This window comes from Carcharhinus amblyrhynchos, chromosome 24 (assembly GCF_965287045.1).
Source record: "Carcharhinus amblyrhynchos chromosome 24, sCarAmb.v2.hapA, whole genome shotgun sequence".
NCBI lineage: Eukaryota > Metazoa > Chordata > Chondrichthyes > Carcharhiniformes > Carcharhinidae > Carcharhinus > Carcharhinus amblyrhynchos.
The window spans coordinates 43,301,150-43,327,315 of record NC_137347.1 but is presented as its reverse complement, the minus strand read 5'-3'; the positions used below and the strand labels follow the sequence as shown (position 1 = coordinate 43,327,315).

At 42.2% G+C, this 26,166-nt stretch overlaps 1 protein-coding gene across 2 annotated transcripts in view; it reads right to left on the bottom strand.

The window, feature by feature from the left end:
• Positions 1-1,074: 1,074 nt before the first annotated feature.
• The window catches only part of LOC145357693 (digestive cysteine proteinase 2-like), a 39,335-nt gene continuing 14,243 nt past the window's right edge, over positions 1,075-26,166 (bottom strand). Inside the window, exons 5-11 of one of the 2 annotated variants that reach the window (XM_080211120.1) lie at positions 20,597-20,837; positions 17,393-17,591; positions 15,350-15,543; positions 9,767-9,858; positions 8,546-8,707; positions 3,929-4,118; positions 1,075-1,651 (exon numbers count right to left, since the gene is read on the bottom strand). In XM_080211120.1, the coding sequence (XP_080067246.1) occupies positions 1,464-1,651; positions 3,929-4,118; positions 8,546-8,707; positions 9,767-9,858; positions 15,350-15,543; positions 17,393-17,591; positions 20,597-20,837 (1,266 nt within the window). In that variant the 3' untranslated portion in view covers positions 1,075-1,463. The remainder of the gene's footprint in view (positions 1,652-3,928; positions 4,119-8,545; positions 8,708-9,766; positions 9,859-15,349; positions 15,544-17,392; positions 17,592-20,596; positions 20,838-26,166) is intronic. The other variant, XM_080211121.1, reaches the window with a different exon arrangement.

The following is a 26,166-nucleotide window of genomic DNA, read 5'->3' as shown; positions in this document are numbered from 1 at the left end:
CTCAAGCCTGGAGCCTTCTGGCTCAGAGACAGGAGCACTGCTAACTGCTCTACTGGGCTCCTGTGTGTCTGATGATTTCACTGGTTAATCCTCACATGTCCCAGAGGATCACCTCAGGTGGTACTGGAAAATGCAATTATAAATTGGCTGGGATTGCATAGTTCAGATGTAACTGACTTTCCATTGTCCACTTAATAGAATTGATGGATAATTCCCCGATTTCTGCCCTCATCTCCACTCCCTGATGTCCAAGGGATGTATAATGCCATCCCCTACCATATCTGGCTGGTCTACACGAAGTGCCACAGGGTTCTGCTTTTGTCTGTCAAAACTGTTTACTATTCAAGGATCATCCTGGAATGCAAAATAATCCCTGGCCTTGTTTCTTTGCAGTGAACCACTTCCTTAAAAGCTTTTCCCTGTACTTCACCTTTACCCACAGTAAGTGCAAGAAGTTCAAATGACTTAAAAACTCATGTCAGAGGAGATGTCAGGGGTAAGTTTTTCACTGAGGGTGGTGGGTGAGTGGAATCGGCTGCTGTCGGTGGTGGTGGAGGCGAACTCGTTGGGGTCTTTTAAGAGACTTCTGGATGAGTACATGGGATTTAATGGGATTGAGGGTTATAGATAGGCCTGGTAGATAGGGATATGATCAGTGCAACTTGTGGGCCGAAGGGCCTGTTTGTGGTGTAGTGTTCTGTGTTCTATGTTCTATGACTCCCTTGTGACCAAGATTAAACCTCCTGTCACCCTATTCCCTCTAATCCTATCAATGTGACCTATTCCATTTTCCCTCATGTGTTTATCCAGCCTACTACGAAGGTGTTTATACGATGTGCCTCATCTATCTCATGTGGGAATGAGTTCATCATAACTCACCGCCTCTGGGTAAAAACATTATTCTGAATTCCTTATTAGATTTATTCACAACTATCTTGATTCTTCATGATGTAGGAAAATTAATCAACTGTATTTTTGTTACAAATTAATATCAGGTATTTTTAAAATAATAACAATCGTGTTAATTTTTCACACAAAAACCACATTCATAAATGAAAGAAAGGACTTCACCTCTGAGGAAAAATTTTGCAATGATTTATTCGAGCAAAACAAAGTACACGATAAAGCAAAAGAGATTTTGTGTCTGCACGATCAGACTGATTTTTGTAAATGTCAGACATGTTTCTTCTTCATCATGTACAGGAATACATCCACTGAAGGAGACAAGCTCTGCAACTACAAGTACGCTGGTGTTCAAAAGTTCACCAGTTTGGGAAAACAGCAATATAAAGGAAAAGTTCAGTTTTATTTATCATTGTGGACAATCCCTATTGGTTTGTATTCAGTTATTAATGATCATATTGGAAAAGATTGTTGCAATAATCTGTGCAAAAAATAAACTCTGATCAAATGATTTTTAGCTGAGCAATTCAAGTCAGATATTTGTAAATCTATCTGTGCAGTTACTCCAGGGTAACGTAAGTTGCATCTGTAGAAACTCCACAATTGTTGTCTCTCATGGACATCAATATGTATCCAGCATTGCCCCAGTATGCTGACCAAGAGTTTTTAATGAGCCAGTATGGTTCGTCAGCGAGTATTCCATAACCCACAGCAAGTACAGCATGATTCAAGTCATCCATCTTATTTCCTAAAACAGTAACACCAAAGCATTAAAAGACTTCCATAGATTCCTGTCCCATTTATTTTACATAACATTTGTCTATGTATCAAAACTATTTTTATTCATAATTTTATTGCATAATTTCAGAATACCAGAAAAAAAGTCACAGCCTTTTAATCCTCACCTTTGATGTCATCTATGCAGATAGATTATAGAAAACTGCTCTGTTTATAGATGGGAGTGTGCAGGATTTCATCTGGGTTTGTCCTTTTTTTGAGTGGTGGAATGGGGATTGATGGAACATTGGAGAAACAGAACAGCTGGTTCATTGATAGATTGCTTCATTAAAATAGGAAAATCCAATCACTGTTTATACTTCACAGGATGCTGGGGATCACTGGCGAGGTCTTTATTTAATGTCCATGGTGGAGAAGGTGATGGTGAGCCACCTTCTTGACAAGCTGAATAGCTTGCTAGGCCATTTCAGAGTCAACCACATTGCTGTAAGATCTGGAACCATCTGCAGACCAGGTAAGGATGGCAGATCTCCTTCCCTGAAGAACCAAGTGGTTTTTACATCAATCCTGAACTTTCAGGGTCACAATTAGTGTGTAAATAGCTTTCTATTCCAGGTGTATTTAATCTATAGAATATATATTACGAAGCTTCCACAAGGGGATTTGAACTCATGTCTCCGGCTCATTTGTCGAGGCCTCGGGATTAGTAGTGTAGAAACATAAGCATTATGCTAACATTATTTAAGATTTGGTTCTAAAGAATTACTTGTGTACTTAAGAATCAATATAGCATCCTACCCCTTATATTTGAGTACATATTTTACCATATTTCTGAGTCATTGTTTCAAATAGGTTCCCCACAGATATGGTCATTTTTGAAGACGTGACTTGTATCAGAATTAATTTTAACTGGGATGAAACATTTAAGTTATGAAGAGTGGTTGCATAGGCTTTGGTTTTTTTAATTGGAGCAGAGAAAACTGAGAGGGCGACCTGATCGAGGTGTACGAGATTATGAGGGGCATGGACAGTGTGGATAAGGAGCAGCTGTTCCTCAGAAAACTAAGGAAATTTGGTACGTCCACTGTGACTCTCACCAATTTTTACAGGTGCATCATAGAAAGCTTTATTTCTGGTTCTTGGCTTGATATGGCTCCTGCTCTGCTTGAGAATGCAAGAAACTACAAAGGGTTGTGAATGAAGCCCAGTGCATCACTCAAATCAGCCCCTCACTTATTCACACTATCTACACTTCCCACTGTCTCGGAAAAGCAGTCAGCATAATTAAGGACCGCATGCACCCTGGAGAATGTTACTGCTGTATTTATAGTAATCTCTCTTTTACTTTCTTCCATTGGACAAAAGATACCAATGTCTGAGGTCACGTAACAACCGACTCAAGAACAGCTTCCTCCCTGCTGCTGTCAGACTTTTGAATAGACCTACCTTGCATTAAGTTGATCTTTCTCTACACCCTTGCTATGACTGTAACACTACATTCTGCACTCTCTCGTTTCCTTCTCTATGAACAGTCTGTATAGCGCGCAAGAAATAATACTTTTCACTGTATACTAATAGATGTGGCAATAATAAATCAAATCAAAATCTTTGAATTGAAGGGTCAATTATGAGGGGATGTAGGTTCAAGATGAGGGGCAGGAGGTTTAGGGGGATGTGAGGAAAAACATTTTTACCTAGAGGGTGGTGATGCGCTGCCTTGGAGGGTAATAGAGGCAGGTTGCCTCATATCCTTTAAAGAGTATCTGGATGAGCACTTGGCACGTCAGGGCTATGGGCCAAGTGCTGGTAGATGGGATTAGGTGGGAGTTCAGGTGTTTCTAATGTGTCAGTGCGGACTCGATGGGCCAAAGGGTCTCTTCTGCGCTGTATGATTCTATGATGATTCTAACTCCTATGATTACTACAAATACAGCAGTAACATTCTCCATAGCAATAGTTAACTATATTCCAAAGCTGTGACATTTATTGGAATTTTAGGGGAGACATGGCAGGGAAAGTTTTTCACATAGAGGGCAGTGGGTGCCTGGAACGCACTGCTAGTGGCAGTGGTGAAACAGGCACGTTGGCAACGTTCAACCCGACACATGTACGGGAAATAAACAGAGGAGTAGAAATTGTGTATGGGCACTAAGTAGTGGGTCTAAATTAGGATCAGGAATCAAGGCAAGCTTGGGGGCTGAAAGGCCTGTCCCTGTATTGTTCTTTATTACAAACAAAAATGTTATATATCCTTTCTCCAGTGCATTACGGAAATTAGAATACTTACTACACTTTGGTTCATAATAAATCCCGCTGCTGTAAAAGCTAAAGGACTTTTGTGAAGCATCGATCCCAACAGCCACTGGCCCATTTTTAAAGATGGCCATTTTCAAAGCATCGCTGTCTCCTGAAGGAACAATGGTGTAGCTCTTCATCTTGGCTCTGAGTGTAGATTGATTATAGTGGCAGAATCCAGGCTAAAAATAAACACCATCTCAAAATATGGACATGAACTGTAAAAAACTGAAGTTCTGAAATCACTATTATAAACAACCCTGTAGGCCTTAGACATCCTATTTCACATTGAGAACAAGCCCTTTCTTATCAAGTTAATATTGCTAAAGCAATTACATACCTTCAGTGTGATTTTCTCAGGTCTCCAAATGTAATATATACTTGCTGCCCTGACTTTAAAAAGCTGTGTCTGTATGAATGTTCCTTTTTTTTGGTCTGCACTGATCATATGGAACTGCCAGTCACAGTTAATAGGTGCCAATCAACAATGGCAAACTAGGCAATCGCTTGGTTAGATTTCAGCCTGTTACTTACTCATTATAAAAATCCAAGGGCTGATATTTGATGAAGCCAAGCATCATATCTTCCTACAGACAATATAGTAGCTTTTTAATGGTTGCAAATGCAATGGGTCCAGCCCCGTTAATGTGAGAAAACCCAAAGACTGAAGAATTTGCCTGAATGTTTTGTGAGCATTTCATCAGTACAAAAGATACACTACGCAATGAATAATGAGGCAACTAAGGGATGATGATTTAGCAAGGTTAGCAATGTCTCTGCACAAAATGCTGACAAGTTGACAACTAATTGTGTCTCTCCCTCTCTTCCTTCAACCTATCTGCAAGGTCTGATTTGCCATTCCTAACTCATCCTTTTTAACAGGTAGCCTGAGAGTGGAGCCAGCCAATGAAACTAACAAATAATTAAATTATGTGATGGAGCGCTCCAATTTCTGAAATCCAGTGGCAAATTACAGTGATGGCAAATTACAGTGATGGCCATTTGTGAAACAAAACCCATTCAACTGAGTTAGGCTAGATTGAAAATCAATAATACTTTCTTCTCAAATCCTTTGCATATAGATAAATTACATCAAAGTTACACAAGAATTGAATAAGTGACCTGAAAACACTGATCATAGAATCCCAACAGTGCAAAAGAGGTCATTTAGCCCATCAAATGTGCACCAACAACAATCCACCCTGGCCCTATCCCAGTAACTCCACATATTTACTCTGCTACTCCCTCTAATCTAAGCATCCCGGAATACTAAGAGGCAATTTAACACAGCCAATCCACCTAACCCGTACGTCTTTGGACTGTGGGAGGAAACCGGAGCACCCAGAAGAAACCCATGCAGACAAGGGGAGAATGTACAAACTCCACGCAGACAATGACCCGAGCTGGAAATTGAACCCAGGTACTTGAAGCTGTGAGACAGCAGTGCTAACTACTGTGCCAATCAGTGTAAGAATTTATAGAACTGATGCCAAATAGTACAAGCTCTCCCAGATACAGATTTAAATACTAAAGAACAAATTAGCGAACAGTAACCAGTTTTAAACAAGGAAGTTTGTGCAAAACCAACATCCTGGATTTCTTTGAGAAAATTGCAATGCATGCCATTCCTCTTACACAAAGTCCTGTGCCAAAATTCTACTGCTCCGCCCATCATGGAATCAGAGAAGGCAAGGGGCAGACAATGGAAATGTCCATTGACCTCGAGCAGGAATTTCTGATCTCACTCCAGCAAAGACGTAAGATCCTATCCATGATCTCAGGAATGCACTGCCTGAACTGGTGGGGTAAGCAGGTTCAACAGCAACTTTCAAAAGGTAATTGGAAAAATTACTTGAAAAGGAAATAAAATTGCAGGGTGAGCTACACGAATAGATCAAAGGTGAGAGACTAATTGGATAATGAGGTTACTATTAAATTCAAAACTGTTGGGCTTCAGGACAAAACTATATTTATAAAGACACAAAACTAGTACACATCAGAGGTGTACCATCAGTCTGCTGAAGGGGTGGAAATGCTACACTACGGTCAAACTGAATCTGGAGTTTAACTCACTGAGAAACAAGGAAAACTTTCAAACACTGAAATACAAATAGAAGTTGGAACAGGGGTAGGCCATTTGGCCTCTTAAGCCTTCTCTGCCATTTGATAAGATTGTGGCTGCCTTAACTCCACTTTCCTCTCTGCGTCCTGTTCTTTGACTCCCTTGTTGATCAAGAATCTGCTAAGCTCAACCTTAAAGATATGCAATGACCCAGCCTCCACTGCTCTCTGGGGAAGAGAGTTCCCCAGACCAGTGGCTCCTAATTTCTGACCATCATCATCCTGATGCCAAAGTAAAGCCAGGCAGTGTTCCTTAATGACTATCGTCTGGTCACTCTGACATCCATCATTATGGAGTGCTTTGAAAGGTTAGTCAGGGCACAAATCAATTCGAACCTCCCAGACTGCCTGGATCCACTACAGTTCTACTGTTGCAACAGGTCCATAGCAGATACCATTTCCCTGGCCCCACACTCAACCCTGGAACACCTATATAACAAAGACCCCTATGTCCGACTCCTATTTATTGACTACAGCTCAGTCTTCAACACCATTATTCCTACAAAACACATCTCCAAACTCCTTGGCCTGGGGCTTGGCTTCTCTGTCTGCGACTGGATCCTGAACTTTCTAACCCATAGACCATAACTCGTAAGGATAGGTAACAACAACTCCTCCACGATCATCCTGAACACCGGTGCCCACAGGACTGTATCCTCAGTCCCTTACTCTACTTCTTATACACCTATGACTGTGTGGCCAAATTCCCTTTCAACTCGGTTTTCAAGTTTGCTGATGACACCGCTGTTGCAGGTCAGATCTCAAACAACGACAAGATGACTAGAGGAATGAGATAGAGAATCTGGTGCAATGACAATAATCTGCCCCTCAGTGTCAACAAAATGACTTCCGGAGGATATGCCCATCTACATCAATGGTGATGTAGTAGAAATGGTCGAGAGCTTCAAGATTTTAAGTTGTCCAAATCACGAACAACCTGCCCTGGTCCCTCCATGCTGACACTATTGTTAAGAAAGCCCACTAATGTCTCTAATTTCTCAGAAGACTAAGGAAATTTAGCACGTCTGCTACGATTCTACCGACCTGTACAGATGCACCATAGAAAGCATTCTTTCTGGTTGTGTCACAGCTTGGTATGGCTCCTGCTCTGTCCAAGACCACAAGAAAATACAAAGGGTCATGAATGAAGCCCGTCCATCAGTCAAACCAGCCTCCCACCCATTGACTCTGTCTATCTTTCCCCTGCTTCGGCAAAGCAGCCAGCACAATTAAAGGCCCCACGCACCCTAGACATTCTCTCTTCCACCTTCTTCCGTCGGGAAAAAGATACAAAAGTCTGAGGGCACATACCAGCCGACTCAAGAACAGTTTCTTCCCTGCTGCCATCAAACTTTTGAATGGACCTACCTAATATTAAGTTGATCTTTCTCTACATCCTAGCTATGACTGTAACACTACATTCTTCACTCTCTCCTTTTCTTCTCTATGAACGGTATGCTTTGTCTGTATAGCGTGCAAGAAACAATACTTTTCACTGTATACTCATACATGTGACAATAATAAATCAAATAAAATTTTAGGTGATTTATATAGTGTGTCCCTACTTTAAGTATCTCTCACAAGGGACCCTCCCAGCATCTACCTTGTCAAGTCCCCCAGGATTTTTATTTGGTTCAATATGATCCAAACTCAGTGGATTCTCACCATGAAGAGCTGCAAAGCTGATTGTCAATATAAAGGATTACAAGTGAAGACTGAAGACAAAGTGTGGAAAGGAGCCACCAGAGAAAGCATTTTATAGAAAAGTAAAATACCACAGGTGCTCTAAATCTGAAAGCTGAAAATACTAAGCAGGTCAGACATCATCTGTGACACGCAATGCAGATTTTATCATGTTTGATGGACAGCTGTATACGTAATTGGATATTAAAGAGGATAGAGAGATATGGTTGGTTAAGAATAAAAGGAAGAACCAAAGTCACTGTTGTTGGTGTTTGAGATTATAACAAGAGCGAGGCCTCAGTGTGGTCCAGGTCCCTGAATGAGGCAGAGATATTTTATGCTCGATCAGGCTTAGGGAGGGCATGAGAGTGATGAATTTGCAGGAAGAGGGAATGGGTGAAGTTGAGATGATGATTAAAATCTCCAAGGATGAGGGAGGAAAGAAAGAGGATATTGAGTTGAGGAACTCGAGAGGGAATTTGGGGAGAGGAGATGGTGAAACCATAATGATTTTAAAAGGGAACAGCATGAGGTGTTCAAAGGAGAACCTGGTACAGGATGAGCAGGGGCAATCTAGTAATAAGGGTTTTACCCCCTAGTGTGGCATTTTGGGTAAAGTATAGCCAGGTGTTCAGCAGAACATCTTATTTGGGGAGCATCAAGAGGGTCATTTCCATTGGTTATGACGCTTGGAAAATGGTATAATTGAAGAAACTGATTCTCACTTCCCTAGTCAAATACATTACTTTCAGAGCTTTTCAGCTGACCAATGCCCATATTAACTACTTGAAACCTCACCACTGACCTGTCCCATGTAAGGTCCATATGAATGTGCATCAGCAATTCCACCATGTTTCAAGATCCATTCAAATGCCTTCCACTCCAATCCTCCATTGCATGCATGGTTTCCAAAACCCCAGGTACAATCCATCAACATCTGCTGTGAAAGGGGAATTAAACTTCCTGTCTGTAACGTAAAAGAAATGACAGCTCAAACTTGGGTTTTTCAGCCACAGGGTTGGAGTTGTTCATTCAAATGGTTGCTGCTAGGAAACATTGAATTAAGTATTCTCTTTGAATATCTGTGTTAGACTATTAGGAAAATAGCAGAAATGCCAGCACTTGTACTAAATTAGCCAATTCTCAATAGAATGAAAGTTAATTTTCATATAGTATTTATTCATTTACCTCCCTTATCTTAGCATCAAAAGAATAAATTGAGAAACCGGATTTGATTAAAGTTAAAATTAAAAACAAATCAGTTGTTCAAATCTGAGGTGAAGTCAAGCAGCTCAAAGCTTTTTAGAAGTTTTGTCTTTTAACCAGAAAAAAGATTAACTGTTTCCAGAATTTTGATGGTGCTGGCAGTTGTGAGTTTTTCCAGCTCCTCCTACTGGCAGGATTTTCCAGTCCTGCAGGTGGGGTTTTCCAGTCCTGCAGGTGGGATTTTCAAGCTCCTCCCACTGGTGGCATTTTACAGCCCCTTTCACCAGTGGGATTTTCCAGCTCCTCCTACTGACAGGACTTTTCAGTCCCGCTGGTGGGATTTTCCCATCCTGCATGGGGGCATTTTCCAGCTCCTCCTGCTGGTGGGATTTTCAGGTCCCGCTGGTGGGATTTTTCAGTCCCACCGAAGTCAAAGATAGTTTTTTTAAAGCTTATTCTAAGTATGTTTTGTTTCTTTATTTTTCACTGTCCCGCCCTTTGGCTGGGGCCTGAGGGGCAGACACATAGCCAATTCTGTGTGTTACTGATTCCACCTGAAAACAGAAGGTCATTTGAATTGCCTGGGATCAGATATTCACACTTATTTTACTGTGCACCATTTAGAGGCCCTTCAGCTGCCAATTTGTCCTTCCCTTTCTGATTTCACTCAGATCAGGAACTGAACAGATCAAGGTTTCTACCCCGGTTGTCATCGCTTTCTCCACTGAATGTCATTAATATTCAATATTACTGTGTCACTATAAAATTCATTCCATTACATATCCAATAATGCTGTTCATTTCCTAAGCATACGATTCACCTTGAGATAGAGCGCTCCTTCTAAAACACCAGTTGTAGAAAAACTCCAGCAGGATCCACAGATGGCTTGGTCTTTGACAGGGGTCACTGCTCCTGAGAGAGACAAATGGTTCAAAATTAGGATCTGTCATGAAAATGTGCTGATGTCAAATAAATAATAAATTGTAATTCACCAATGGCCAGAAGAGGTATTGCTGCCTAGATCAGAGCCCAAGTCATAAGACTGCACCAGGGTCCTTGGGCAGGAGGGTAGAGAATGACTTGGGGGGTAGGTTGGTAGGTTGGGAGGAGAGGGGGGTGGGGCTGGAGCTCCCAGATCCCTGAGGGGAGGGCACCTCAAATCACAGGGGCCCTTCAGATTGATTACGTTCAATAAGTGGATATTTAAAAGCCTGAATAAGGGCATGGATAGACCTCCCATCCAGGATACTGTCTGCCCGATTGTGAGAATGGAGCAAGACGGATTCCTGAAGGAAATCGTGTCAATGCAATTTTATGCCCCCTCAGAAGCTGCCTGAAGGCGGCGGCAGGGGGACAGGACATTAAATTCTGGCCCAAGTGTGTGAAAGTCAAAGCATATTTTTATTATTGTACTCAGATTGGTTTAACTATATTAAAGCGAATTGCTTTAAATCTCAAGAAAACCTGTTTGCTTGGTTCTTTTATAATCACTGTGTATAAATGGTTAAATGCTCATTGAATTGGCAAATGCATCCTTTCAAAGCCTGTTACAGGAAAACAAGATGTAGAGATGCTGGCGTTGGATTGGGGTAAACACAGTAAGAAGTCTCACAACACCAGGTTTAAGTCCAACCAGTTTATTTGATAGTAATCTCACAAGCTTTCAGAAACAGTGTTCCTTCGTCAGGTGTGTGGAAGGTTCTGATCAGAGAAGGGCAAATAAAGTCACACACAGTTTACAGAATACTGATTAGAATGTGAGTCTTTACAGCTAACCTGATATTCATAGGTTAACCTATGCTAATACTATCTCCACTCACATTGTCTGCATCTTTAAGACTTGAATAGCAGGTTAGCTGTAAAGACTCACGTTCTAATCAGTATTCTGTAAACTGTGTGTGACTTTATTTGCCCTTCTCTGATCAGAACCTTCCACACACCTGAAGAAGGAACACGGTTTCCGAAAGCTTGTGAGATTACTATCAAATAAACTGGTTGGACTCTAACCTGGTGTTGTGAGACTTCTTACAGGAAAACAAGGACAAGGGAAATGAGGAGACATTCAATCTTCTCCTCACTGAATCCAGTTACATTTGTTCTTCAATTAATATAGGTCATCTTCAATGGATAAAAAGGCCAAGAGATTCAGCTCTGTAACGCTGGTAGTTTCAGGGCTATAGGTGGATGGTAGGACTGGAGGGTCTCAATGACATTATTGTTACTAGAGAGGCAGTGCTCGACAGACTGGAGGGACTGATTGTGGACAAGTCCCCAGGACCGGATGGAATGCATCCAAGGGTTCTGAAAGAAATGGCGGAGGTGATAGTGGATGCCTTGGTGGTTATTTTCCAAACGTCGCTGGATTCCGGGGAAGTGCCGAAAGATTGGAAAATGGCTAATGTTACGCCGTTGTTTAAGAAGGGTGGCAGGCAAAAGGCAGGGAATTATAGACCGGTTAGTTTAACGTCTGTTGTAGGTAAAATGTTAGAATCCGTCATCAAGGAGGAAATAGCGAGGCATCTTGAGGGGAATTGCTTGATAGAGCAGACGCAGCACGGTTTCGTTAAGGGGAAGTCGTGTCTGACGAATTTATTGGAGTTCTATGAGGATGTGTCTAGGGCGGTGGATAGAGGAGAGCCAGTGGATGTGGTCTTTCTTGATTTTCAGAAGGCGTTTGACAAGGTACTTCAGAAGAGGTTATTGCAGAAGGTAAGGGGGCATGGAGTTGGGGGTAGGGTGTTAGCGTGGATAGAGGATTGGCTGTCTAATAGGAGGCAGAGAGTGGGGGTCAATGGGTGCTATTCGGATTGGCGGTTGGTGACTAGTGGAGTGCCCCAGGGGTCGGCGCTGGGGCCTCAGCTATTTATCATTTATATAGATGATCTGGAGGAGGGAACCGAGTGTATGGTATCGAAATTTGCTGATGACACCAAGCTTGGTGGAATGGCAAATTGCATGGAGGGTGTGGAGAGTCTGCAGAAGGATCTAGATAGGCTGGGTGAATGGGCCAGGAACTGGCAAATGGAATTTAATGTTGGCAAGTGCGAGGTGGTCCACTTTGGTAGGAATAATGGTAGGAAGGACTATTACTTACGTGGCGAAAAACTGCAGCAGGCGACGGTGCAGAGGGACCTCGGGGTCCTTGTGCATGAGTCGCAAAAACCCAGCCTGCAGGTGCAGCAGGTGGTCAGGAAGGCGAATGGGATGCTGGCCTTCATAGCGAGGGGGATTGAATATAAAAGTAGGGAGGTCTTGCTGCAGCTGTATAGGGCATTGGTGAGGCCGCAGCTGGAGTACTGTGTGCAGTTTTGGTTGCCGCACTTACGCAAGGATATTTTGGCCTTGGAGGCAGTGCAGAGGAGGTTTACTAGGTTGATGCCGGAGTTGAGGGGGTTGAGCTATGAGGAGAGGCTGAATAAACTAGGCTTGTACTCGTTAGAGTTTAGAAGAATGAGGGGAGATCTCATTGAGACGTATAAGATGATGAATGGGATGGATAGGATAGAGGTGGAGAGACCCTTCCCGCTCAGAAAGGACAGTAGGACTAGGGGGCACAGCCTCAAGATAAAGGGGGGGCGGTTTAGAACGGAGTTGAGGAGGAACTTCTTCACTCAAAGGGTGGTGAATCTCTGGAATTCTCTGCCCGTTGAAGTGGTGGAGGCTGCCTCGCTAAATATTTTTAAGACGCGGGTTGATGGGTTTTTGATAAGCGAGGGGATTAAGGGTTATGGGGAGAGGGCGGGAATGTGGAACTGAGCCACGACAGATCAGCCATGATCTTATTGAATGGCGGGGCAGGCTCGAAGGGCCAGATGGCCTACTCCTGCTCCTATTTCTTATGTTCTTATGTGTTACTGTGTGAGGAAAATGGCTTCCACACCTCTCCCACCCACTTTTGGAGTGACTCACACATGTCACGGCATTATATATCATAGAATCCCTACAGGGCAGAAGGAGGCCATTCAGTCCATCGAGGCTGCACTGACTACAATCCCACCCAGGCCCCATTCCCATAACCCCACATATTTACCCTACTACTCCCCTCACACAAGGGTTAATTTAGCATGGTCAATCAACCTAACTAAAATAAATTTATTGGTACTACAGCATTTAATGTGTTTCCCAGTGGCATGAACAATGGCCAGATTGTGACGCTGCTTCCAAAGCTGATTTGATGACCTTTCCACTCTAAAATGTTCTAATAAACACAAACCTCAACTAAGGTCCCTCCCACTTATTCCCACGCACCACCCCACATCTGTACTACTTAAATTCACTGCCCTTCAACTTGCAAGCTAGTTTTATTAGCTTTTATTGGCCCTGGAGTTTCGGAAGGTTCTGGTGTTTAGCAGAGTTCAGGAAAGTGAGTAAATGCTGCCGGGAGCAGCGATGGAGGTTGAGAAGGTGCTGATTGTGTTGAAATGTCCTTACCGTCACATTCTCAGACTGGAATATCAGTGCAGTGCTCACAGGAGTGCAGCATTGTTACAGATTCTGATTTTTGAAGCAAGCATGAAGCTAAGGCCTTGCCCACTTGCTATAATGGGTGGAAAATCGTTGTGGGTATACCTGTACCACGTGGATTGCGGCAATCACAGATAATGGCTCATCACCACCTTCTCAAGGGCAATTGGGGATGGGCAGGAAATGCCAACTGAGCCAGTGATGTCCATTTCCTATGAAAGGATAAAAGGATCCCAGAAACATACTGAAAGAGGAGGGTATTCCAGCCAATGTTCATCCATCAAACAACATCCACCTCTTCATCCATCTCATTGTTATTTAGGAAATATTGCTGTGTACACATTGGTTATTGCCTTTGTCAGTGTAACAGTGACCACTGTTCAAAATTATTGCAACGGGGGCAAATGGTTTGGGGCAGGCATGAGGATATTATTTTACAAAGTCAATTATTTTTTCAGTGACTTGTACGAGCCCACAGCACCACCAAAAGATATTTATTGGTATTACAGCATTTAATAATCACAAATTGCAACAGTTATAATGCAATTTTCAGTATTTATAAAAATGGGGAAGTTTTCAGTGAGGTATTAATGTTCAAATTCCAGTCAATTACACAACTAGGTAACCTCCAATTAATGACAACAATCGCATTGCTTTTTTACAGCAGCTCAGCTTATGGAGAGTTGATTTTTAAATTGTATAATATAGAAACTGATTTTAGCTCGAGAAGGTGGAAACGTAATAGCCGAGAATTTCCTCCCACGCTCACCCCAAGGTCAGAGAATCCTGCCCGAGGTCAGTGGACCTTTGCACGGTCCGAGTGCTGCCGCCCACTACAATTCCCGTGGCGGGTGAATGGGAAAATTCCAGCCAGTGACTCAATATTACATTGGTGGAATTTGACTCCTTTTATAAAGTATGAAAAAGAGAAACAAGGGCCAGCCTTGGTGGCAGTGACATTAGCTGCCAGGTTCCCTCCCCAAGCCTCACTATCTTTTTGTGTTTCCTTCTTTAAGACACTCAAAGAACAAAGAACATTACAGCACAGGAACAGGCCCTTCGGCCCTCCAAGCCTGTACCGACCATGCTGCCCCATTTAACTAAATCCCCCTACCCTTCCGGGGTCCATATCCGTCTATTTCCATCCTATTTATGTACAAAGAACAACACAGCACGGGAAACAGGCCCTTCGGCCCAACGAGCCCACGCCTTGTACTTGTCAAGATGCCCCTTAAAAGTCACTACCATATCCGTTTCCACTACCTCCCCCGGCAACAAGTTCCAGGCATCCACCACCCTCTGTGTAAAAAAATCTGCCTCGTACGTTTCCTTTAAACCTTGCCCCTCACACCTTATACCTATGCCCTCTAGTAATTGGCTCTTACACTCTGGGAAAAAGCTTCTGACTATCCATGCCTCTCATAATCTTGTCGACTTCTATCAAGTCTCCCCTCAACCTCGGTCACTCCACTGAGAACAAACCAAGTTTCTCCAACCTCTACTCATACCAGGGGTGGAGGCACTCCTTTAAACCTGTCTCTGACCAGTGATTCCGCATCACATTTTGACAGACGTTTTTTTCCTATAAAATGCTTTGGGACTTTATGTTAAAAGGTGCCATATAAACACACGTTATTGCTAAGATTTTACCCAGGGGATAATGGGAAGTTGGGATCTTTTGTTTCAACGTCTACAAAATAGTTACTAAATGTAATTCTCCTGATTGTGTTTGATGGATTTATTGTGGTGGTGGGGTCGAGGGAATGGCGGAGCGGAGGCGGGGGTTGCAGTGGATGTCGATGGTGGCGGGGAAAGTGGGGGCTGGAGGGGAGAGGAGAGGCTAATATATACTGAATAGTTTAAAATTGATCAGCTTGTTATGTTGTACATTTCTCAACCAAATTAGTAGTTTTTCCTTCCCTTCAACAGAACTACATACCGTACAACCTCCAGTCCACATTAAGAGGGGCAACAGTTAACACATAGCGCTCAGCAGGATAAGGTTGTCCATTATTCAGTGAGTCTCTCTTCAGTCTCCCTGTCATAACTGCTATCTCATCCACAGTTCGGTCTGCCAGGTGGTTAACTTCCATTTTATAGGTTAGATTTGCCCGATTCTTTGAATGGATATACCTTCAAAACAAAGGAATGAAATTGTTTCATTATAAGATAGGTGAGTACACACGTTATCACAATGAGTTGATTGAGGCAGTTATAGATGGATGTTAAACCACAGTTAACTTTATTTACAGGTGATGTTATTAATGATTTACCAGATCAAAGTGAGGATATCAATTGTTCCATTGTATTTTTGTTCCTGTAATGAACTGGAATTAAATCAACAGTAACTACTAACTATTTAAAAGATGCAATTTTCTATGCTCTGTTCTGCTTTGTCTTTTGTAGGTTGAGAGGATGCATTTGCAATATCCATTTTGAAACATACCTGTGTGTTACGATGGATTATATCTTTATCTCTCAGGCTAGGTTGATGGGTGGAGCATCTGTCTCATTGTCTGACACTCTTAAATCTTCGTGTCAGTTTGCACACTGTGAATCCTTTTACCTTTGAAATGGGGTTTGAGCCCCATTTTGTCTTGAGCTGACATTTCAGTGTGGGGGAACAATGCCACTTTTCAAAAGAAATATTAAATCAAAGCTTCATTATTCTGCTGAGACCCCTTTAAAAGATCCAGTAAGGAAGAACAGAATGTTCCCCAATGGTTCTCTGACAACACTAAGAGACAAATTATTTGGCCATTCGTTCATTTATTCTTTATAAAACCTTGCTGTGTGCACCATTAATTCTATGTTTGCCTCTAGAACAACTGTATCTAAACTCACAAGTTATCAGTTGTACAGTGCTGTAGGACTGAAAGTCCTTTTTCCCACTTCCAAACTGTGTTGGATCTTTGTCAAAACAGGAAAAAGTCTTGTCTTTGTCCTCAGAAGAGTATGGGGGTTTTAGTTCAGTCGGGCAGCATGGTCAGTACAGGCCTGGAGGGCCGAAGGGCCTGTTTCTGTGCTGTACTTTTCTTTGTTCTTTGGTAATAGGGATTTTCGTGACTACAGGACATCTCAAGGTGCTTTATGTAAATAATTTTTATGAAGGATAGTCACTGTCTTAATGTAAAATAGTCAATTTACTGACAGTAAGCTCTCACAAACAGCAATGTGATAACAATCAGAACATCTTTCTCTGAGCAATAGAGATTGGTCGGAACACCAGGAATAACTCTCTACTGTTATAAATAATGCCTTGGGATCTTTTACATTCACAGAGAGGATTTAATGTTCCATCCAAAGGTTGGTACCTTTGACAATCCCATCTTCCCTCATACTGAACCGAAATGTCGGCCTAAATTGGTATTCTCAAGTGCTGACGTGGGATTGGAAACCATAACAATTACGTCTCAGGAGAGAAGTAGGTTGTTGGATTAGGTTCCAATCTTAGCTTATTAACTCTGTGGAATGCAATATTTCTTCTTCAAAGCATGTGCCCAAGACAGATACTATAATACAAATGCTCATGTATATGAATTTTTGGATACTATAATAATAATGTTTATGTATACGTATACAATAATACTAATGTTTATGTATCTGAAGTGCCTCTCATGCTACATGTGTATTTTGAATTAGAAATGCAATCGAAGCAGCAAAGACCATCATAAGAACGTAAGAACATAAGAAATAGGAGCAGGAGTAGGCCATCTAGCCCTTCGAGCCTGGCCCGCCATTCAATAAGATCATGGCTGATCTGAAGTGGATCAGTTCCATTTTCCAACTCTCTTCCCATAATCCATAAGAACATAAGAAATAGGAGCAGGAGTAGGCCATCTAGAATCAATAGTAGGCCATCAATATGATCAAATTCAAGGAGGATTGAAGTAAATATTCCAGGGGAAGAAAGTCCTGGGGTTTATTGTACTTGGGGTCCGGTATCACCATCAACAGTAATGGATGCTGCAGGCAGCTTTACCTCACGTTGTGAGTAAAAGTGACTTTTCTCAAATTATGCTCCTCCTCGTCATTCTCATAATCTCTCTTAAACTTCTCCTTGTAATGTTGAAACAACTGGTGAACCCGGTCTTCTTTATTGGTGGTAACTAAATCCTGAATGGGATTGGCCAGAATTCTGTGTACTACTTCATCACTACTGAAACCTTCACAAGGTAAACCTGTTATAAACAAATCAACAAGATCAATCAACATCACTTCAGGTTTCTAGCATTTCTTGAAATTTTTCTATTAGAATAAGCAAGACAAACGCCACATTCTACATCAGAAAATCAAAGAATAGATCAATCTATATAACTGCAGTCTCTTTGACAGCTCAGTGTTTTACCTTTGTCATGTCCAGTAGACATGTCATATTTATAACTTTAAATGTGACTGTATTCAGTGTAGAATTTTCTGGAACTGCTCATTCTCCTCAAAATGGACCCTGAAGAAGCTGCTAAGATGACTGCCAAGGAACAGATGACTTTTGCAATGGCTTCAGGGACTCAGAATTATCTCAGATCTCCAGAAATTTCCAAATTTAGTGACATGGTGGGTGGCGGGGTGGTGCCTTCCTTGAATGGACATACCAAGGTGAAAACCATTTGTGTAATTCACACTTTCTACTGTTTGCGAACATAACAAACATTCAAAATCTATGGACACCTAGCCGCACTGTATCAGAGCTTGAACCTTAACAAGGGAAGCTGTGGAGAAACCAGTTCAGCAATAGGTAAGTATGGATGACTATCATCCATTCCCTCTTGTGTAGCAATTGCTTCTAACTTCAAATCATTCTGGTTGGACAATTGACTATGTGGTCACATGCTATAAAACAATAACAGATAATTAATCTCATCTCCCTGAGAACCAGGAAGAAAGTAGTAAGTTTGACAACAACAACTGCAGAGTCAGTAACAGCAGCAAAGGAAATAACACAGAGATTACAACATCTTCATGTCTCCAAACCCATTTCTTTTCAAGTTCAACAGTACAGGAAACTCCCCTCTGAGAAATAAAATGACAAATAACTAACTCTGTGACCTGCTGCATATTCACCTCTTCAAAGGAATCTTGCAATGATTTTAATTCATGACTTTGGTTATTAACCTAACTGCACATCAGGAGCAGTAACCCTTTCATCACCGGTATTGCACCAAGGATCATTTGACTTACAAACTATTTATTGATTTATGGCTTACAAAGGTGTGCTATTTGCTTTAATTGGATTTTCCTTGTGAGTGTGTGTGACTGACAAATGAGTGACATAGCATTAGATTTTCAGGGTGGAATGAATAAATAATCTTCGTTGGGTGGCATGGTGGCACAGTTGTTAACACTGCTGCCTCACAGCGCCAGGAACCAGGGTTCGATTCCAGCCTTGGGTGGCTGTCTGTGTGGAGTTTATACCTTCTCCCGGGGTGGGGTGGGTTTCCTTTGGGTGCTCCGGTTCCCTCCCACAGTCCAAAGATGTGTAGATTAGGTGGATTGGCCATGATAAAATGCCCCTTAGTGTCCCAAGATGTGTAGTTAGGGAGATTATCAGGGTAAATACGTGAGGTTACAGGGATGGTTGGGGGTGGGGGGTGGTGTGCGTTGGGGAAGCTATTCTGTCGGACAGTCAGTGCAGATTTGATGGACTGAATGGCCTCCTTCTGCACTGTAAGGATTCTATAATAAAACCCATGAAAAGTTTCCTGCTGATTATTCAGATTGACCCACACACTCAGTGGTTAAAACTCCTCTTCCTTTTCAAAAACATACTGATTACTACCACGAAAGGAAGTGGACTGCAGTTTGTTCTCTTTCAGCCCTGTCCATGACTTCTTGTTCAGATTCACTGTGACATATAAAACACCCAAGAACATTTCCACCAAAATACCCCACAGAAATGTAATCTGTACCCAAAATAAAGTCTGCATCTCCCCAGTTCTATTCTATTTTCATTCACATAGCTACTGAAGTTGCAGAAATATTCAAGAGTCTAGTTTGTTCTTTTTAGTTGTTCTTTTTCTGTTGCACCTGTAAGTGTAATATTAAAACATATACCCCAGATTTAATTTCTGATAAACAATACTGCTTTGAACCACAAGTTTACCTTAAAATCATGTTTCTTTTCTTTTTCCCAGAAATATTTTAATGTGAGCTGCTTTATAATGCCTTTACAAGGAATCATTAATCTTTTCCAAAGTTGAAGAGTGAAAGTTGCATTATCTTTGATTTTTTAAAAAATGTTTCATGATCAGATAGCTACAGTGGAGTTACTGATCCACCTCAGCTGGATAGTGTAAGTGCCAATTTGGGTCAGAATTAAAAGCAACCAGAAGTGGAGTTAATAACCAAAGTCATGAAATAAAATCGTTGCAAGATTCCTTTGAAGAAATGAATGTGCAGCAGGTCACAGAGTTAGTTATTTGTCATTTTATTTCGAGGAGGGGAGTTTCCTGTACTGATGAACTTGAAAAGAAATGGGTTTGGAGACATGAAGATGTTGTAATCTCTGTGTTATTTCCTTTGCTGCTGTTACTGACTCTGCAGTTGTTGTTGTCAAACTTACCAATTCAGTAATTTATTTAGTGGATGTGGCACAGCGGTTAGCACAGCTGCTTCACTGCGCCAAGGACCCGGGTTCAATTCCTGGCTTGGGTCACTGTCTGTGTGGAGTTTGCACGCTCTGCATGGATTTCCTCCTGGTGCTCTGGTTTACTCCCCCAGTCAGAAAGATGTGCTGGTTAGGCACATTGACCCGAACAGGTGCTAGAGTGCACTGACGAGGGGAATTTCACAGTAACTTCATTGCAGTGTTAATGTAAGTCTTCCTTGTGATTAATAAACAAAATTATAAATTATTATTAAAAAAAAACAGGTTAGTTTTCACTTTCTCCGTATCATAGAAACCCGTTGAGATAATCAGCAGAAAGAAATGTAAATGGAAAGTTCAAAAGCAAAATTCGGTACAATTCGAATATTCATTTGTTGGGCTCCACATTCCTCAACATCAGAGTAACACAAACAGGCTGGATCATTAGGTTCCCAGCCATATCCATCAGTGGCAGCATCACTTGTATCAGATCTCAGGTTGTTCTTGGTTCTCAAGCCACATGACCAAAATGGGGAATTATTTTCTGCCAACATCAACATTTCTCATCGTTGTGAATCTGTCATAATCTGTTAAGTTCTTTACCTTCAGGAAGTTTGAAGACATTTGGGTCCACGTTAAGCTGCACAGTCCCGTAATCAAGTTCATACTTATCATAATGTGAGCCAAACAGGGTGTTGTATCCCATCATTTCGTAATGGACAGGAACAGGACCATTTGAAGAATTGGTGATCCAAATGGTGTATGTATTCTTCTTTTCATTCTCATAAATAATATTTTGCCATACGCTGCAATTATGTCCCTTATATTCCTCTTCTTTAATGAACTACAACGATTGAGATTAAAATACGTTATCATATCATACACGCTGCTAACTTTCAAAATCCTGCTTTGAATCTAGCATTTAATATCCATACTGAAACTTATTCACAATACTATTGTTTATTTGCAATTTTCCGCTGAAGTGGAAAGGCAAGCTGGCCACATTGAAGAAAAAATTATTTACTGCTTAGCTGGTTACTGGTTTTCAGCTGTGCTAAAACTCTGCTAAAACTCTGTACATATCAGGATTGATTGATAATCAAAATGCTAGCGAACAGCAATAGCTACAGCATTGAAAACTTCTTCCCAAGAATTGGGATTTAGGTGGCAGCATGATCTTTTAACGTTTTAAAATGTATTTGGGATGTGGGCATCGTTGGCTGGGCCAGCATATATTGTCCATTCCTAATTACCCTTAAGCTGAGTGGTTTGCTCAGTCATTTCAGAGGGCATTTACAAGTCAACTACATTGCTGAATCATCTGTAGGCCAGACCAGGTGAGGTTGGCAGATTTCCTTCCCTATTTCTGAACCAGATGTGTTTTTAGTCACACTCGACAATAGTTTCACAGTCATAATTAATTCATAAGAACACAAGAACATAAGAAATAGGAGCAGGAGTCGGCCATCTAGCCCTTCGAGCCTGCCCCACCATTCAATAAGATAATGGCTGATCTGAAGTGGATCAGTTCCACTTTCCCGCTTTTTCCCCATAACCCTTAATTCCCTTGTCTATCAAAAACCTATCTATCCGTGACTTAAATATATTTAGCGAGGCAGCCGCCACCACTTCAACAGGCAGAGAATTCCAGAGATTCACCACTCTTTGAGTGAAGAAGTTCCTCTTCAACTCTGATCTGAACTGCCCCCACTTATCTTGAGGCTGTGCCCTCTAGTCCTGCTGTCCTTTTTAAGCGGGAAGAATCTCTCTACCTCGACCCTATCCATCCCTTTCATTATCTTATATGTCTCTATAAGATCCCCCCTCATCTTTTTAAACTCCAACGAGTACAGACCCAGTCTATTTAGTCTCTCTTCGTAGTCCAACCCCCTCATCTCCGGTATCAGGCTAGTGAACCTCCTCTGCACTCCTTCCAAGGCCAATATATTCTTCCACAAGAGTGGCGACCAAAACTGCACACAGTACTCCAGCTGCGGCCTCACCAGTGCCCTGTACAGTTGCAGCAAGACCTCCCTGCTTTTATATTCTATCCCCCTCACTATAAAGGCCAACATTCCATTCGCCTTCTTGATCACCTGCTGTACCTGCAGACTGGGTTTTTGCGACTCGTGCGCAAGGACCCCCAGGTCCCTCTGCACCTTAGCATGCTGCAGCTTTTCACCTTTTAAGTAATAATCCCTCCTACTATTATTCCTGCCAAAGTGGATAACCTCACACTTGCTAACATTATACTCCATCTGCCAGGTCCTCGCCCACTTGCTCAACCTATCCAGATCCCTCTGCAGACTTTCCACACCCTCCACGCAATTTGCTTTTCCACTCATCTTTGTGTCATCAGCAAATTTCGTCACCCTACACTCAGCCCCCCAGATCATCTATATAAATGGTAAATAGCTGTGGCCCCAGCACCGATCCCTGCGGCACTCCAATCGTCACCAACTGCCAACCAGAATAACACCCATTGATACCAACGCTCTGCTTCCTGTTAGATAGCTAATCCTCTATCCACACTAACACCTTACCCCCAGCTCCATGCACCCTGACCTTCTGTAGCAACCTTTTGTGAGGCACCTTATCAAACACCTTTTGGAAATCTAAAAACACCACATCCACCAGTTCCCTCTATCTACTGCACTAGTCACATCCTCATAGAAATCTAATAAATTCGTCAAACACAACTTCCCCTTAATGAATCTGTGCTGCGTCTGCTCTATCAAACCATTCTTTTCTAGGTGCTGCGCTATTTCTTCTTTGATGTCATCTTTTTGTTGAATTCAAATTTCACCATCTGCCATGGTGGGATTTGAACCCAGGACCCCAGAGAATTACCTCAGGTCTCTAGATTACTAGTCCATTGACAATACCCCTGGGCCATCATCACCACCTTCGTGGGGAAATACTGTATCCCTTTGAAAGCATGTACCATCAGCTGTCCCTCAACCAAAGATCAATGGCAGCTAGAAAAATAAAACAAGATTCTTTACTCATGTTGATGCTAAAGTTCACAGGATGTCAGTGCATGCAAACTAGCACTAGTACAGGTAAAACAACGAAGGTGTGTAGATACAGAATGCATCACAGAGGCTCCAGTGGGGGAGTTCACTTCTGATGTGTTCTGCAAAGAATGTCTAGAACACTGTGATCAGTTAAAACAGGTTTACTCACTTAAAGCCTTCATTGGCAGAGGGCAGAAAACTGTCCAGAGGTTTTACTGTGCAGGCTCAAACAGGCTGGAGGTTGGAGGACAGAGGGCTCCCCACTCTCCCAACTTATTAAATACTCCCTCCATTAAACACACCAGAGGAGGGCATTACATTCCGCCCAAAGTGGGGGAGCAGTTTGGCCGCTGTCTTCTGCAAACACAAGTTGATGTTCGTTCAAATATTAATATTAAAACTGAGATTGATATTTATAAACCAAAGGTGTTAGAGGATATGGAACACCCACAGCCATCAGTGCAATTGCTCATCAGCTGCAGGATATACCTCCCTCTGCTGTTTTAAGTTTCTTCACTTCTCCCACTTTCTCTTTTATCCCTCTTTTCCCCCTTCCCAACTCTTTTTCTTTCTCTCTGTCATTTTTATATTTTTTACTTCTGGGGATAGCCATGATGTGGAGATGCTGGCGTTGGACTGGGTGGTGATGATCACCACTCATCTGATGAAGGGGCAGTGCTCCAAAAGCTCATGCTGCCAAATAAATCTGTTGGACTTTAGCCTGGCGCTGTGAGACTTCTTACTGTTATATTTGGAGGAGTGTTGTTGGTTGGTACAGCAAGGAGGTGAGGGGAGGTTTACAGAAAATTTAGTTCTTGGAAGCTCTCTCCCCATTTTCTTCCTCAATCACTCATAATTGCCTCCTCCACAGTTGTGCCCATGGCTTCCTTTTCCTGCTATACCTTCAGTGCCTTTACTGGTATAAATCACTGCTCATTCACAAAGCAAAGGAGGAATCTGGAGCCAGCCTTTCCTTAACGTAGGTTTATTCCGAAAACCCAGAGAACATAGGCACACATTCTCTTTTCCGTCTCTGACACAGTCGGAAACCATTTTTCAATATACTTGAGAATAATTCTATAATCTTTCCCCAGTTCCCCAGACTAAGGAAATTTGGTATGTCAGCTACAACTCTCACCAATTTCTTCAGATGCACCACAGAAAGCAGTCTTTCTGGTTATTCCACAGCTTGGTATGGCTCCTGCTCTGTCCAAGACCCAAGAAACTATAAAAGATCGTGAACGAAGCCCAGACCATCACTCAAACCAGCCTCCCATCCATTGACTCTGTCTATACTTCCCGCTGCCTCAGAAAATCAGTTGGGATAATTAAGGACCCCAAGCACCCCAGACATCCTCTCTTCCACCTTCTTCCTTTGGGAAAAAGGTACAAAAGTCTGAGGACACATACCAACCGACTCAAGAACAGCTTCTTCCCTGCTGCCATCAGACTTTTGAATGGACCTACCTCACATTAAGCTGATCTTTCTCCACGCCCTAGCTATGACTGTAACACTACATTCTGCACTCTCTTCTTTCCTTCTCAATGAATGGTATGCTTTGACAGTATAGGGTGCAAAAAACAATACTTTTCACTGTATACTAATACATGTGACAATCATAAATCAAATCAAATCAAATCAATTAATAGCAGACACTCTCATTTACGACTACAGCTTACAACTAGATTGCAACATTAACAATTACAACCCTTTCTCTCATTCTGAGTTACCTTTTCATTTATCTGATATTCGTCTTCCACGAGTCCCATTATTTACCTTTGTCTCTTGATAATTCTTGCCAGTATTCTCTTGCCTTTAATTAGATTTTAGGTTTCAACTTGTCATAGAATCCCAACAGTGCTGAAGGAGACCATTTGGCCCATCGAGTCTGCACTGACCACAATCCCACACAGGCCCTACCCCTAGAACCCCATGTATTTACCTAGCTAATCCCCCTGACACCAAGCGGTAATTTAGCATGGCAAGTCCGCCTAACTGGCACACCTTTGGATTGTGGGAGGAAACCGGATCACCTGAAGGAAATCCATGCAGACAGGGGGAAAATGTACAAACTCCACATAGACAGTCACCAAGCTGGGAATCGAATCTGGGTCCCTGGCACTGTAAGAGCATAAGAACTAGGAGCAGGAGTAGACCATCTGGCCCCTCGAGCCTGCTCCGCCATTCAATAAGATCATGGCTGATCTTTTTGTGGATTCAGCTCCACTTACCCGCCCGCTCACCATAACCCTTAATTCCTTTACTGTTCAAAAATTTATCTATCCTTGCCTTAAAAACATTCAATGAGGTAGATATATTCGGAGATATATAGGTTTTTGATTATTTAGGGGATCAGGGATTATGGAGAATAGGCAGGAGAATGGGGATGAGAAAAATATCAGCCATGATTGAAGGGTGGAGCAGACTCAATGGGCTGAGTGGCTTAATTCTGCTCCTATGTCTTATGGTCTTATAGTCTTATGGAGGTAGCCTCAACTGCTTCACTGGGCAGGGAATTCCACAAAGTCACAACCCTTTGTGTGAAGAAGTTCCTCCTCAACTCAGCCCTAAATCTGCTTCCCCTTATTTTGAGGCTGTGCTTCCTAGTTCTAGGCTCACCCACCAGTGGAAACAACATTCCTTTCTTATATATCTATAAAATCTCACCTCATTCTTCTGAATTCCAATGAGTATAGCCCCAGTCTACTCAGTCTCTCCTCATAAGCCAACCCTCTCAACTCCGGAATCAACCTAATGAATCTCCTGTGCACCCCTCCAATGCCAGTATAGCCTTTCTCAAGTAAGGACACCAAAGCTGTACACAGCTGCAACGTAACCTCACTGCTTTTAAACTCCATCCCTCTAGCAGTGAAGGACAAACTTCCATTTGCCTTCTTAATTACCTGCTGCACCTGCAAACCAACTCCTTGAGATTCCTGCATGAGGACATCCAGGTCCCTCTGCACAGCAGCATGCTGCAATTTTTTATCTTTTAAATAATAGTCCATTTTGCTGTTATTTGTACCAAAATGGATGACCTCACATTGACCAACATTGTACTCCAACTGCCAGACCCTCGCCCAGTCACTTAGACTATCTATATCCCTTTGCAGACTTTCAGCGTCTTCTGCACACTTTGCTCTGCCACCTATCTT